Source organism: Tympanuchus pallidicinctus, unplaced genomic scaffold, assembly GCF_026119805.1.
Source record: "Tympanuchus pallidicinctus isolate F22 unplaced genomic scaffold, pur_lepc_1.0 scaffold24, whole genome shotgun sequence".
In the NCBI taxonomy this organism is placed as follows: Eukaryota; Metazoa; Chordata; class Aves; order Galliformes; family Phasianidae; genus Tympanuchus; species Tympanuchus pallidicinctus.
In genome coordinates this window covers 8,846,406-8,860,297 of record NW_026294741.1, presented here as the reverse complement: position 1 = coordinate 8,860,297, position 13,892 = coordinate 8,846,406, and the positions used below count along the sequence as shown (strand labels likewise).

Here is a 13,892-nt window from a genome sequence, read left to right as displayed (position 1 = left end):
TGTAAGTCATACCTCGAGCTTCAGGATGCTTTTAGAAGCATCCACTCTGGGTACATTTGCAAGCGATGCTGTTTTACCGTGTAACATCTCTTTTTAACTCCTTGAATGTAATTGCATTATCTTGGTGAGTGGCAGCCAGCATGGGAGGATGAAACGGGAGGTTAATTTGCACCGGCCATCTCTCTTGATTTCTCCTTCATTTCCATTTCTTTTTAAAATGGAAGTTCCATTAAAACAGCAGCACACTTTTCTATTAACTGAGTAACAGAGAAGAATGACTGCCTCTGTATCTCATCAACGGTGAATCTTTTTAAAATCACTCAAGAGGCAAGGCTCAAATCATATATTTAATAAGAACCACTTTGATATCACTTTTCAAAGCAATTAACATTATTATTAGAGATAAGCGCAAGATGCAACATTTAGATCCAGATTCCTAAGACTGATTTCTAAGGTTTAGGAGGGTGCAGACCTCAGGTCGTCGCCTCAGCAATCATCTCTGCACGTCACAAACCAATATGAGCACAGAACTGCACTTACAGGGACGCAGCAGATAAAACTCCCCATTTTAATCCCGATTTTGCTGCTTTTCAGTCATTTCCAAGCACTCTACGCACAGCAGTGAGAAGAGGGAAATCGCTTTGGCAGGGTTTCTTCTCCACCTGAAGGTCCCGGAGCCAAGCATTCATTTCCACATCTCCTTCATGTGGGATACGCACGAAAGGAACAAATCCCTGGCTTTATTTTTTGTGAAGAATCGGAGCCCGTCGCCAACGGGATCCAGATGTTTCGTGCCACCTGAGCTGACAAGCACACGGATGTCACCCCACACCGCCACGCCACCATCTTGGAGTGACCTCAGCCCACGGTCTCACGGTTCAGCAGAGCGATCCCCGCCTGCTGGAGAAGCGCATCCTGCAAATGACAGCAGGCACGGCGCGGCTCCTCAGCGCTGACGGTGATGGGGACAGAAGCCTCCAGCAGCAGATGGAAGGCTGGCGGCAGGGACACCTTCCACCACCACAATTAGATCTGACAAAGCCCATCTGCCGGCGCCCTGAGCACTGGCAGGACCAAAGCGGAGCTGAGAAGCGTGAATGGTAGCACAGCAACATCCAAAGGATTCCTTTTTCTCCCCCACCCCTTCCAAAACATGCAGGCTTTTCCCAGTGCTAAATAATACGTGGCTTCCACTGATGACTGACAGCAACTGACTGCTCAATTAAAAGGGAATTTTACATTTTGGCCACTAGCTGTGAAGTCTCAAACCCCCCAGACTTTCTTGGAGTCCTCTCCATTGGCAAATGGTTTCTCTTAGAAGGCAGCAACAAATGCAGGGGAAACACCTCATGCATCTAAAGACATTGCAATCGTGTCTGTTTCATAAGTGCTAAAATTTATTACACGAGAGATGATGCAACAGCGAGTAAGAGAGCAAAATTCTACATTGAGTCCCTACTTTGCAATTCAGGACAACAGGAGGTTTTACTGCATTACGGAAGGCAAGGGAGAAAACCCAGAGACAACTCCAATGAGTCTTGTCACGTGTAAGGGAACAATCAGATGTGATGCTGTAAGAAGTAACAATGAAATATATCTGTTTCTGTTCAATAAATTACTAAAACATCAGTCATAAACCTGCTGCATGGCTTTGAAAATCAAACTCATTAAACACCCAGGTAGCATTATCCCGATGCAAATGGAAGACAGGCATGAGTGCTCTGCAGCAAACAACTCTGTGCACATCCCATCTTTGGGAAACATATTTACACGTACATCTCATATATTAATATATTTTAGTGCACCCTAGCCAGAGGGCAACCAGAAAGAGTATTATTCTGTGAGAAGGACAGGAGATGGGCTGGCTTCCCCTCTCAACTGAGCAAAGCCTGCGGCCACCCATTAGTCCCACATCCATGTGAAATGACTTTTCAAGACATTTCCCTTTTCCAGTTAGCCAGACACCAGGACTCCAAACTGAAGTCTCCCACAGTGGCTGGATTTGGTTCCCAAGATTCCTGCGGGTCAGATAAACCAGGTGAGATCGGCCCACTGTGTTAACAAGCCTTAAGTGACCTCAAGATGAAGAACTCAGGCAAGCTGCCATTTACTGATCTCTTGCCCTCCCTCTCCCTTCCCTACATCAACTTACGTCACTGCAGAAGCACACTGAGCAGGCAGGATAGATGTGTTCGAGCCTCAAAAAGAAAACTACATCACTACAGAGGTAAGGAGACTACCACTATTCATGTCTTCATTCAGAGGCAAGGATGCCTTTAAAACAAACCCCAAAGCCTCCATGGGAGGGAAGCCTGAGCAGGACTTTCTCTCACATGACCAGCCCTCAGCCTCTTGCACACATCAGCACATCCATCCAACAGCAAAAAAGGTGGTGATGGAGTCCCCAAGGGGCTAGTGCCAGGCTAACAGCCTGCTGTGCAATGCTTGGGCTGCTGTGGGTTAATTCTTATGAGGCATGCATCCAAGAGACCTCAAAACAGGGAGGCAATCAACTGTGGGGCTTTCCACTTGGGGTCTCCACAGAGGGGCTGGTGCAGCGCAGGGCTGGTTGAGCCAACAGCAGCAAGTGGGCACAATGGGGAGCAGACAATGGGAGCTCAGGATTCCTATTCAACTGTATTTCATGACATGACATCTGTTATGGGGGACTGAAGAGATCTACAGGATCTATCAGGGAGTCTCTGAGAGCTTTGTTTCTCTCAGACTCAAGAAAGGGGATGCTGGATGCAGGAGCAAGAAAGGGAAAAGACAAATGCACCTAGCGAGACGCCACGCCGTTTAAACACAGCTTCTTCAAGGCTTGGTGACCTTGCCCTCTCACAAGCACGCACTTTTGCACGCTTGCCATGCAGATATGCAGGGTCTCTTGACTTCAATCACAGGACAAACCTGGATGGGTCTTGGGAGCGCTTAGAGTCATCTGAGAAAACAGCATTTCCCTGCCAGTGAAATGCCCACAAGGATGCATGAGCTTATTACACTTACTTCAGCAGAAATAAGTGGTACCTTTTAGAGTGCTTGCCAGAAGAAAATTAGAGTTCTGACCCAATTTCACACAGCTGAAATCATCTGTGGGAGACTAATATACAATAAAAATAAAGACACAAATGCCCATTTCCCCCATGTCCTCTCCTAATAACACGAATAAAGCTCTGTTTTGATATTTTGTCCTTTCCAAAGGAGTCCAGACGGATTGGTCCAAGTCAGCCATCTCTCAGGTGAAACTTCTCTGACTTCTCCACTCTTTACTTGATGAAATTTTTAATTGTCCACCTCTGTCCTGTGCAGCTGCGAAGGATCAGATCGATGCCGGCCATTCCCCTGTTCTCCACCTCCAAGCAGCGCCCTGTTCCCTTGTTCAGGATGGCACCGTTCTAAAATTAAAGACATGGAGAAAACATCAAAAAGAATTCACGTGGGGATGCATGTGAAGGAAATCAGGACTGCATGCTATGGGAGAGGCTGCGTCCCTGTGCATGGCTGGGAAGCGCACAGTGCTTTGTGGGGCGATAGTGAAACTGAAGCAACAAAATCATTTCCATAATAATCAGCAGGGTTGACTGGAGCAACCTTGGTCACTACCAGCCCACTGTATGGGACCGAGAGGCAGTGATGGCAGACCCAGAACACACCTGGATGAAATTCCAGCGCTTGTGAAGGCTGCTCTTGACCTTGTCGCAGTCGAGGAGCTGGGGGAAGCGGCTCTTCGTGTTGTCCACCAGGCAGCGGGTGTCGGGCAGGAGCGTCGTGGTCCCAAGGGCACCAAGGTGAAGGAACCCCTCCTTGGTGTACCGTGCAAGCTGGGATAGGGAGGAAGGGAAAAAGACCATCAGTATCCTTGAAGTATCATTTAAAAGCAATAGAGAAGAGGACAACCATGGCAGAGCCCAAGGAAAAAATCAGTGAGGATGATGAAAATAGAACTGATGAGGATAAAAGAATAACCCTTTCTCCAGCCTTTCTCTCCTGTTAAGTTTGTTTTGCAGACACAGGTGGGGAGGAGGGGAAGGGAGAGGAGAGGAGAGGGAAGGGGAGAGGAGGGAGGGGGGAGGGGAAGGGAAGGGAAGGGAAGGGAAGGGAAGGGAAGGGAAGGGAAGGGAAGGGAAGGGAAGGGAAGGGAAGGGAAGGGAAGGGAAGGGAAGGGAAGGGAAGGGAAGGGAAGGGAAGGGAAGGGAAGGGAAGGGAAGGGAAGGGAAGGGAAGGAAGGGAAGGGAAGGGAAGGGAAGGGAAGGGAAGGGTATTCTGAGCCTTAATGCCTTGAATCACAGGGCAGCCTCCTCCCGGCCTTGGTTCTTGGCTGGAGGCAGCTGGCACCAAGGCCACGCTTGCCCAGTGTGGCTGCTCATGTGCTTGCCAAGCCAGTGTTGCTTTGGACAGCAAGAAGCAATGCCACTGGTGCACCTGGGACAGCCCTCCCACAACCTCAACATTAGCCAAAGGGCAACATATCACTCACTTTGTTATCCAGGATGCAGGCCCAAACATCCCCCAAAGCTCAGCCGTGCAGCAAAGGCTCAGAACTACACCTGACCACTGCAATAGCACTGGCACATGCGTGCCATCCAGCCCTGGGTGCTGCAGTGGATGCTGTGAGAGCCAGGCTTTGGGGGCTGGGGGTATGGGAAGCAGCTGGCACTGTGATGGCACCATGCACAAAGGGCTCCTGCATCTGCAGTGTTCGAGAGACCCCACTACAATGTTTCCCTAAACATTTTTAAATTCAGGAGTGAAAAGGAGATGAATGACAGCGGCCTGCCTTTCATAGTTCAGGGGAAAGATATACACAGCTGCTTATTTAAATTATGAATCAATCCATTATCTAGCAGACAAATGAGAAGTATTCAGCACGTTAATTAACTGAGCATATCTGTGACCCAGATGTTTAAAAAGAGACAGTAAATCACACTGGGAGTATGGGTTATCTCTGTTAGAATAATTAAACACTGAAAATCAAGTTAAAACAATGTAAAAGGGTCTGACTTGAGCTAGTAACAGCAGATGCAGTGCTTGAATCTTGTTTTCCATCCCTCTATTTCTCCCTTTTATAGAGAGAGGGGTGCTGGATCCTCCTGCTGCCCCACAGTGCCTCTCTTCCTTGAGATGCTGCTCAGTGCATTTTGCTCCCAGCTGCAGGAGGATTTGCACTTACAGCTCCCAGCGAGGGAGCTGCCCTCTGCACAAGGCAGCAACAACCTGAGAAGGAATCCCTGAGTACCACATAGGGCTCAGATTCACGTAATTTGTTTTCAGCAGTTTGATTTTCAAGGTGGTGCTCTCAGACTGACAATGCCTTTAGCCATGCAATTCATTTGAACTGGTATCTGAGCACGAGCCCAGAGGATGGGACCACTTATCTTGAAAGAAAAAGCATCTAGAGTCCCAAACAGGCAGCTCAAGTTACCCTCCTCCTCTGGTTCCTGACGTTTTTGCTACCATGCCCATAATTAGAGTGCTACACACTTTCTTCTCTTACGCTGTTCAGCAGTTTGTCCTCTGAAAAGCTGGCCCCATGCCCACCATGTTATCACCTAATGTGGTGGGAAATTAAGTAGAGCAAAAATCAAATCTCTCCCCGGGAAAGGAAAGGGGTGGGGGCTGCAGGGAGGCTAAATGAGCCGAAAAACAAACATGGATATTATGAAAAATGCATCAAGTGCATGTATTAGATGTGTCATCCACTACGTATAACAGCCAGATAAATAAAGCCCTGAACATGTGTCTGGATCAGGAGGCATTTGAGATAGCCCCATGGGCTGCCCTAGAGTAGCTAACCAGCTCTTTTTATCTGGGTTTGCCTGAAAAGAGATGAGAAGTGTTACATCTGAAAGAGCAGCTCCAGACAGCTCATCACTCACAGCAGACTCGGGCCTTATTTAGAGGATGCTCCATCGTATCAATAAACCACACCTGTGCCATTGCCACAGAAACCTTGTGAGCAGTTGCAGCAATTCACCATCTCACCAACGAAGTAGTTGAAGCCAAGCTGCCTGCTTCAACGTGGCTGGCACAGCCCAAGGCAATCAGTGAGAGTTTGCTCTTCAGTTCCATGTGAAAGGTGAATAAGCCAGGGCTGATGCTTGATGCCTGATGGGCCCACAGCACAAGAAGGATGCAGAGCTGTTGGAGCTGGTCCAGAGGAGGTCACAGAGTGCTGGAGCACCTCTTCTATGATGAAAGGTTGAGGGAGATGGGATTGCTTAGCTTGGGGAAAAGAAGGCTCCAGAGAGACCTCGCTGTGTTCTTCCAGTACTTGAAAGGAGCTTACAGACAGGAGGGGAATCAACTGGGGGAGGGGTTGGAACTGGATAGTCTGTAAGGTCCCTTCCAACACAACCATTGTATGGTTCTATAATTCTATGACATGTTGAGCACCTGAAGAAATTGCTCAGCCTCACACAGGACAGTGGACAAATCAGCAGACAAGGGGATAGACCAGAGAAAAACAGTCTGAAAACACTAATGAGCTTGCCATTGAGAAGTGGTTAATCTTGATGAAGTCTTCTACAGCTGCAAGCAGCCCTCGGCCACATCCCAGAGAGAAAAAAGGATTTGTGCCTGCAGCATTTTCCAAGCACATTTCCAAGTTTAGGCTACAAAAAGACAGCTTTGGATCTCCAGTTGAGTCACTGAGTCCTAAAAATAAAGGATGAAAAGCTCTGGGATCTCAAAATGAATCTTTATGCCATCAAAACAGACGTTGGGACTAAAAAAGGATGCTTTGGATGAGGATCTGGGTCCTAAATTGGCACTGCACACGTGCCCCATGCACTGCAAAGCAGTACCAACAATATCTCTTCTTTGATTATTTTTTCTGGCTGGCTGCATCTCAGGGATGGGAGAAAGTTAATTAGACATCTTAGCACCTGGGAAATAAAAGCCTTGATGACCTTCATTGACTGTATTGGAAAATAATTTAGGGTTGTTTAGCTTCCTTTCTGCAGTGAGCAGATCATCAATTAGCCACTGTTAAGTAAAGAGTACAGTATTTTCTCTTAACCCAATTTCATCTGATGTGCTGTTTTGTCATCCTTGACATCTCGGTGTCCCGGATGATCTCAGTATTAATGACTTTGTCCCCAGGTTCTGATGATTAAATGGGCAAAACATATTTTATCCTATAATTAAATGAAATGCTCTGCTGGGTGAACATTATCTTAAGTTTTATGGCATTATAGTGCTTTCTATCACATTAATACATCACCATCGTTCTGTCACTCCAATGAGGTATTACTATATTATTAGTGTGATACATCATTACAGCAAGGTTTTTTCATGATGTATTGCTTAAAAGATGAAGCCGTCAGGAAAAAGTCTAAAAGAGCACATTCAGTATAATTACAGGATAAAAGGATACTTCGTTATGAAATCTGGTAATTATTTGACTTGGAAATGAATAAAAGCAGAAAGAATGAGAAGGTAAAGCGAAAACAGAAAAAAAGACAAAAAAACCCAACAATTTCCCCATTATAGATTCTACAACAAAGGCGCTGTGAGAAAAAAAGCCAATAACTCAATCCACATTTGGCACCAGGCATGGGATCCACTGCACCCAACCACGTCAGTTTACACACTATGTGGAATCATTACGGTTGGAAAAGACCAGTGAGATGACCAAGCCCAAGTCCCTCCGTGCCACATCCCCTGGAACACCTGCAGGGATGGTGATCCCAGCTGTGCCAATGCACTGCCACTTTTTTGGAGAAGAAATTGGAGAAGAAACCTCCCTTGGTTTGCTTTCCTCGTGTTGTCAAAAAGCCAACTGAGAGCATACACTTTACTAGCTGAGGCAAGGAACCTACTCCTAGACTGGGAAATGGATTTCAGAGTGGCATTGATGGGCTACAGCACCAGGGGGAGAAGTGGACATGGCAAGCCAAGATGTGAACGCAAGTACCACTCTGTGTGCTGAACTGCTGAACAACCCAACAGGAACTGCAAGTCCTTGTGCTTTATGTACATATATATATATATCTCCAGCAAGTGAGCTATTTGAACAAAGTGTTTACATCCCTTCTAATTATATTTCCGGTAATAAATTACAACGTGCAGCCCATTAATTAAACTGTAGCAGTGAAAGTCCAATTTCTTTTCTGCCGCGCCTGTGTTCCTGCAAAAGGCTGATTTCAAAGCTTCTGCACTCCCTGATAGTTACTTTTCAAGGAGTTAAAGCTAATTGCACATATGGCGAAACAAAAGAACTGCCAAGAACTGGCTCTCAGCTGGAGAGGGAAGAGACGACGTGAGATGGAAAAAGCAGGAAGAAAAACCTGTGCTGAGCTTGTGCAACAGGCAGCATTTTATTTCAGAGTATCAGGTTGGAAAAAGAAAACGCTGTTATGTTTAATCACAAAAGAAGCTGTGGAAAAAATAAGTAACCTGCTTTTAGTTGTTAGTCTTAAAGCCCGGGCTTAGCAGGCACTGTCAGACTTAATTCAGTTTCTCCTATTATAATGCACTCAGAGGTTGGAGTTTCCATCCGGGAAGTTCAATAGGTAGTTTGTGCCATTTAAGAAAAAGAAATTGTGCATTTATGCAACAGCTAGGTTATATTTAGCAGGGACTTGATAGGCCACGGTTGACTGATCTCTGTTTAAAGACAAGGATAAACCAAAGTGAGGTTTGTCTCTACCTCAGAGGACACCCATGGCCTCAGCTCAGGTGGCTCCTGAAGTTTGCAGTTCAGCTTCAGATGAGCTTTGCAATTACTCAGTCCCAGTGAACCTGGGAAGCTGACCGTGACTGCACTGCGAAAATGGACTCCTTACACATTCCAGTCTTCCCATATATCTATCTCAATCCTCAGACAGTCACTAAGGCTGCCATGTCCTGCAGCTCTATGTTCGCACTCAGCTCCATCCCAGTCTTCAACTCACCTTCCTGCCTACCCTTAGCAGAAATAGTTCTGCAGAGGAAGAATTAAAAGAGACCAAAATCAAACGTCATCCTGGGAAGCTACCAGGAATGGGGAGAAATGCTCCCAGGCCCTTGGGAACAGGTATCAGATTTTCCTATGGACTCCAAAATGAATTTCCCACCTGAAAAGCAGCAATGGTAGTAACTGCATGAAGTCCTCCTCCTGTTCATGGGCAGTGCAAGCACTGTGAAGGACCTGTCTGCAGTGTCCAATGAATTAAAGAAAATTCTGTTCTCGAGTTCTGTTCAAAAACCAACTTGAAGTCAGCAGACTGGCCACAGCACCTTCTGCATCAACTGCAAAACTGTGATGCTTGTAGTGGAAATCTCAAATCACCCCAAATACACTGGGAAAGCCTACTTTACAGTGGGCAGTTGCCTTCCCCGCCAGTTCTTTTCTGATTCATGGGAGAAAATTATCCAGGCAGTGTTTTATTATGCAAATACCTGCAGGCATTTAATGGGGGTGGTCTCGATTATGTAACATTGAACGTCTTAATGAATGCAAATGCAGTACTGGATTTTCTTTTGCAATGTGATGAAGAAGTTTCTCTCTCCCAGCCCACATAGAGACCACATCAGAGGCACTGGGTGGGCTTATGAAGCTCTTGGGAGCTGTTTTCCACTGGCAATGAGCATTTCTATGTAATATATGCATTTCTGGGACAAGCTGAAGCTCTGATGCAGCATTATTTCATGGCGTAGCATATCTGTCAAACAGCTTCACAAGATCCAGGTTATGCAAAGGTGGGCTTTCCCTAGAAAGCTCAAAGACAGGCTGTTCTCCAGCAAATAAATACAGATCTCTGCCTATGCCCTCCATATACCCAGCTCAGCATCCTAGCACAACTGGATGGGTTTGTCTCCCCTAACCTTATCCAAATCAGCAGTGAGCTTCCTGTGTCAGACTCGTCCTCTTGGAAATGAAGAGCAGTTAACAGGACTTATCCCTCCATGCCAGGTGTCATGGGGCTGCTCCTGTGGAACATCTCACCTTCTTTTGAGAGAGCACAGATAAATGTCTTCAGACCAGACACTCAGCAATCTGACAGCAGTGAAGGCATGGTTTTGCCCAAGTTTCTAAGTACATTAGTGGATGAAATTCCTTCAGTAGAAAGGTGGCTGATGGCAATGGCAGCAGGGAAATGTTTCTTAGTTTAGTGGTGCCACAGACTTGCCAAAAGAGAAAAAGCAGTGGAAGAAACAGCCATGCTTCAGAGGAACTTGTCTCATTCCAGAACTTATTACCTCCAAATCCTGCATCTTGGCTACATTTCCAGGATAGATGGCCACAGCATTTACACGGGAAATGGACACAAAAGCTGGAGGTTCAAGTCAGACAAACAGCACACCCTGGCAATGAACAACCAGGGTCTCAACGGATAGAGCTGAAGTGCCAGTAGAATAATTGCTGCTAAACTGGGGCTTTAGGGAGGCTAGGCATGATTTTGGCAACGAAAGAAAACCCAAAAAAACACATCATAAATTAAAAAAAACCACCACCACCACCACGTGAATGGTAAGACAGTTACTCCACCTCCAGAACTAAGAGGAAACTTGTTGTATTTTCTCCTTCAAGACTGGATGGGAGAGCGTCATTGTGCTAAGAGATCTGCATGCTGAGATGATGGCTAGTGGGCACACAGAAAGAGAAACAGGAAGGAAATCACACAATTTAGGCAAAATACTGAAGTGAGGATATGGGACAACAGGAAGAACAGATGAGAAAAATTACATTAACCTGGAGCCTGCAGATCCTGGGAGTCCAGCTCAGAGTCTGCTGCTGGCTTTGCAGATACCAGCAGCAACAGAGCGAGCACTGCCCCTGTTTTTTTCCAACCCTACTGCTACTGAGCCACTAGCATTCCTCTGCTGCTTGCTTTTCCAAACACTATCAAACTGCATGAAAGGCCAAACAATTTCATCATCTCTAACTCTGAGTATTTCACACCTCCAATGATACTCCAAAAGACAGAGTGTGAACCTTGTAATGATGAATTTTGATCCAGAATGAGCTTGAAATAAGGATAAGAAGCTTCTGGTTTGCTCCTAAAACTTTGGAGAGGCAAAGGAAGTGCTAGAACTAACACTGTCTAAAGCCCAGCCCTGCTGAAATGGCTGATTATCATCCCATCAAAAAGCAGTGTTTGTTTTCTTACCCCAACTGGTTCGTTTCTACTCCATCACGTAAGAGAGAAAGAAAAAGTCTTAAAATGCTCTTGTTGTGTGTGTTCTGCTCTGCTCATTGGCCATTTGCTTTCAGAATTATTTACCCTTGCCTGGAAGATGTTTTCAAATTACGCTTTTACTCGCAGCTCTGCCGCAATTATGGTAATCCAGAAAATAGCTCTCAGAGTAGTTGGGAAAGCACATCTTTTATGTGATTTTTTTTCTTTTTTTAAAAACAAAAAGTCAGGCCTCGTGCACTTCAGAGTGAAGCCAACAGACGCGTTGCACATCCAGGCTCCATCCTCCATCCCTCCAGCACCTGCTCCCAGCACACGTGGGCTCCTCACCTGTGGTCCCCAGCCATGGCACGGGTACAATATTGCTGTGTGGTTCTCCTGCGGGCCCTGGTCAAGGCAGACATCTTTTGCCTTGTTGTTTCGAAGCTGTAAGAAATAAAGAGAGCGTGGTTAAACAGCCCTGCATCTTCAGACATCAGCAGGGGACTGGTATGCAGCCATGTCTCTGGCCATGGAAAGAACGTGTGGTATTATGTATCAATGGGCATAATCAGGCAGAGGAAAGTTTACTGTGCCATATGTTTTCTTTAAACATGGGCCTAACGATGACTATTTTTACATCATAATCACCAGTCAAAGGAGCCAGCTTCCCTGAACAGTGTTTTTATTTGGTCACACGTGGTAGCAGCAAACGTATTTTTAGACTGCTTTCAGCACATTGCCAGGAGCCTCAAATCAATGCGGAATCATTTCTACTTGATCAGAATCCCAAACTGTTCAAACAAGGAAAATGATGTCCAGATAGCACAAGGAAATCCTATGACCTGTCACAGGGATGCAGGAGGAGACACAGAGCTGGTGGCTTAAAAGACCCCCATTGGAGAGTGCTGGACTCCTGCTACAATCCAGGTCTGTGAAAGCAGAGATCCTCCCTCCAGTTTCATCAGATAGGTCAAGTAAAATGAAATACTGCCTTTAAAATATTGCTTGTTTGGGGGCAGCTGCCCTGAAGCTATTAAGTAAATCCAATAAGGAAACTCTCTTAAAATTGATGCCCATCTGGGGTGCTCAGGATGTGTTTCAAGGAGCCTTCTTGAACTGCCACCGTTCTGTGAGACCAATTGCAACAAAATATTGTTAGTTGCCTGTTTTTATATTCCTAGTACTGTCTCAAAGCCAAGAGAGATTGAATTAAGTCTCCTTGCTTTATCTCAGCCTTAAGCTGTTGTGACAATGTATTATATCCTACAGAGACCATGTAAGAAATTAGGCTGAGGTTAAGTCAAAGGGTTTTATAAAATGACTGCATGTTTGCTGCATAATCCATGCACTCGATAGGCAACACACACAGTTTTGTGTCAACTCAGTAAATAATGTATTAAAATATTCTACCGTATGCAGTCTCCAAGATTAGAAACAGATCACAACACAGGTTTTCACAAGCAACTGTGAACAGGTTTATAAACATTTACACAACTGCAGGGGAACAGTAAGGTCTGATTCACATTCAACTCCTTTGAGGCTACTTCTCATCAGAGCTTCACCAACTGTAAACACTTCCTGTCTCATCTAAGGATGTATCAGCTTTAATTACCTCGCCATACGCAACGGTGTTGTTGTATCTTCTCATTTCTGGGTAAACGTGGTCCAGATACCACTGGAAATTTTTACACTTCAAGCTCTTCCTTAAGGCTTTTCTCTCGGAGACATCCCCGATGTCAATACCTGGATTCTGAAAAACAACAGACACAGCACATCACTGGAAAAGAAAAAAAAGAGAAAACAAGCGCATTTCACTGATTTCACTATTTGTTCTAATCCACTTGGAAACTGCCAAAGGTTGAGTAACTTCACACAGAAGCTGTGCCACGAAATTTTGGCAGGTGTGTTCAAGGCTGAAATCATCAGCAGAGAAGTCTGACTTGGGACAGAGGCTTCACAGCCACAGCAAAGGAGGCACTCAGTTCTCTGACAGGGTTTGAAGGCGCTCTCGCATTGGCCACCAGACACACTTTGGTCCTGGGAGGAAATATGAGAAGTGCAACGTGGCGCTGACAAAGCTTCCCATTAATCCCTTCTGCCTTTGGATCAGTCTGAAAGCGATGGAGTTTATCAAAAGGCACAACGCCAAGCTATTTTTAAGAGATCTCACCTACCACTTAGGTACTGACATAGTGGATTTCCAGAAGAGCTTAACAGCAAATGTACATCAGGGTTAAAAGATGGCTGCATGCTCAATCCTGGGAAAGCAAAGCGCTGTCTGCACCAGGCACCAAAACCCTTACATGATCTTTGAAGTGCCTTCCATCCCAAGCCATCCTATGATTCTATGGAGACTCTTCCAGGAGGTACCTCAGAGGACAGGATGGTTAGAAAAGTATAAAATAAAGAATTTTTATTTTTCTAAAGGAAAAGATCTATGACTCAAATAGAAGAGAAGCAGATAGCTGAGAACAAAGGATAAAAACCACAGGAGAACAGAAAATGAACCTAAAAAAAAAAAAAATCCTTTTTTGACAATTTGGACAAATACATGTTGAAAGAGTCTCCCTGGAGGAACATCACTGCTCATGCTGATCTAAAAGCACACAGAGCTGCAGCACCTGTCCCAGGGGGAATAAACTCACAGCAGCTGAAGAGAGCAGCCCCTCTTTAACCTTTTATTTCACTACGACATTTGGGGAACTAATGCAGCAACCAGGTGAAGGAAATCAAAGGCACAAAGCAGCCACTTCTTCTTCCTGCAAGTGTCTGGGTTTCTACTCTATTTTA

The 13,892-nt window shown here is 45.5% G+C and overlaps 1 protein-coding gene across 1 annotated transcript in view; it reads right to left on the bottom strand.

Moving 5' to 3' along the window:
• Positions 1-1,375: 1,375 nt before the first annotated feature.
• The window catches only part of GALNT17 (polypeptide N-acetylgalactosaminyltransferase 17), a 181,299-nt gene continuing 168,782 nt past the window's right edge, over positions 1,376-13,892 (bottom strand). Inside the window, exons 8-11 of the mRNA XM_052688489.1 lie at positions 12,715-12,852; positions 11,451-11,546; positions 3,654-3,821; positions 1,376-3,395 (exon numbers count right to left, since the gene is read on the bottom strand). Of these exons, the coding sequence (XP_052544449.1) occupies positions 3,267-3,395; positions 3,654-3,821; positions 11,451-11,546; positions 12,715-12,852 (531 nt within the window). The 3' untranslated portion in view covers positions 1,376-3,266. The remainder of the gene's footprint in view (positions 3,396-3,653; positions 3,822-11,450; positions 11,547-12,714; positions 12,853-13,892) is intronic.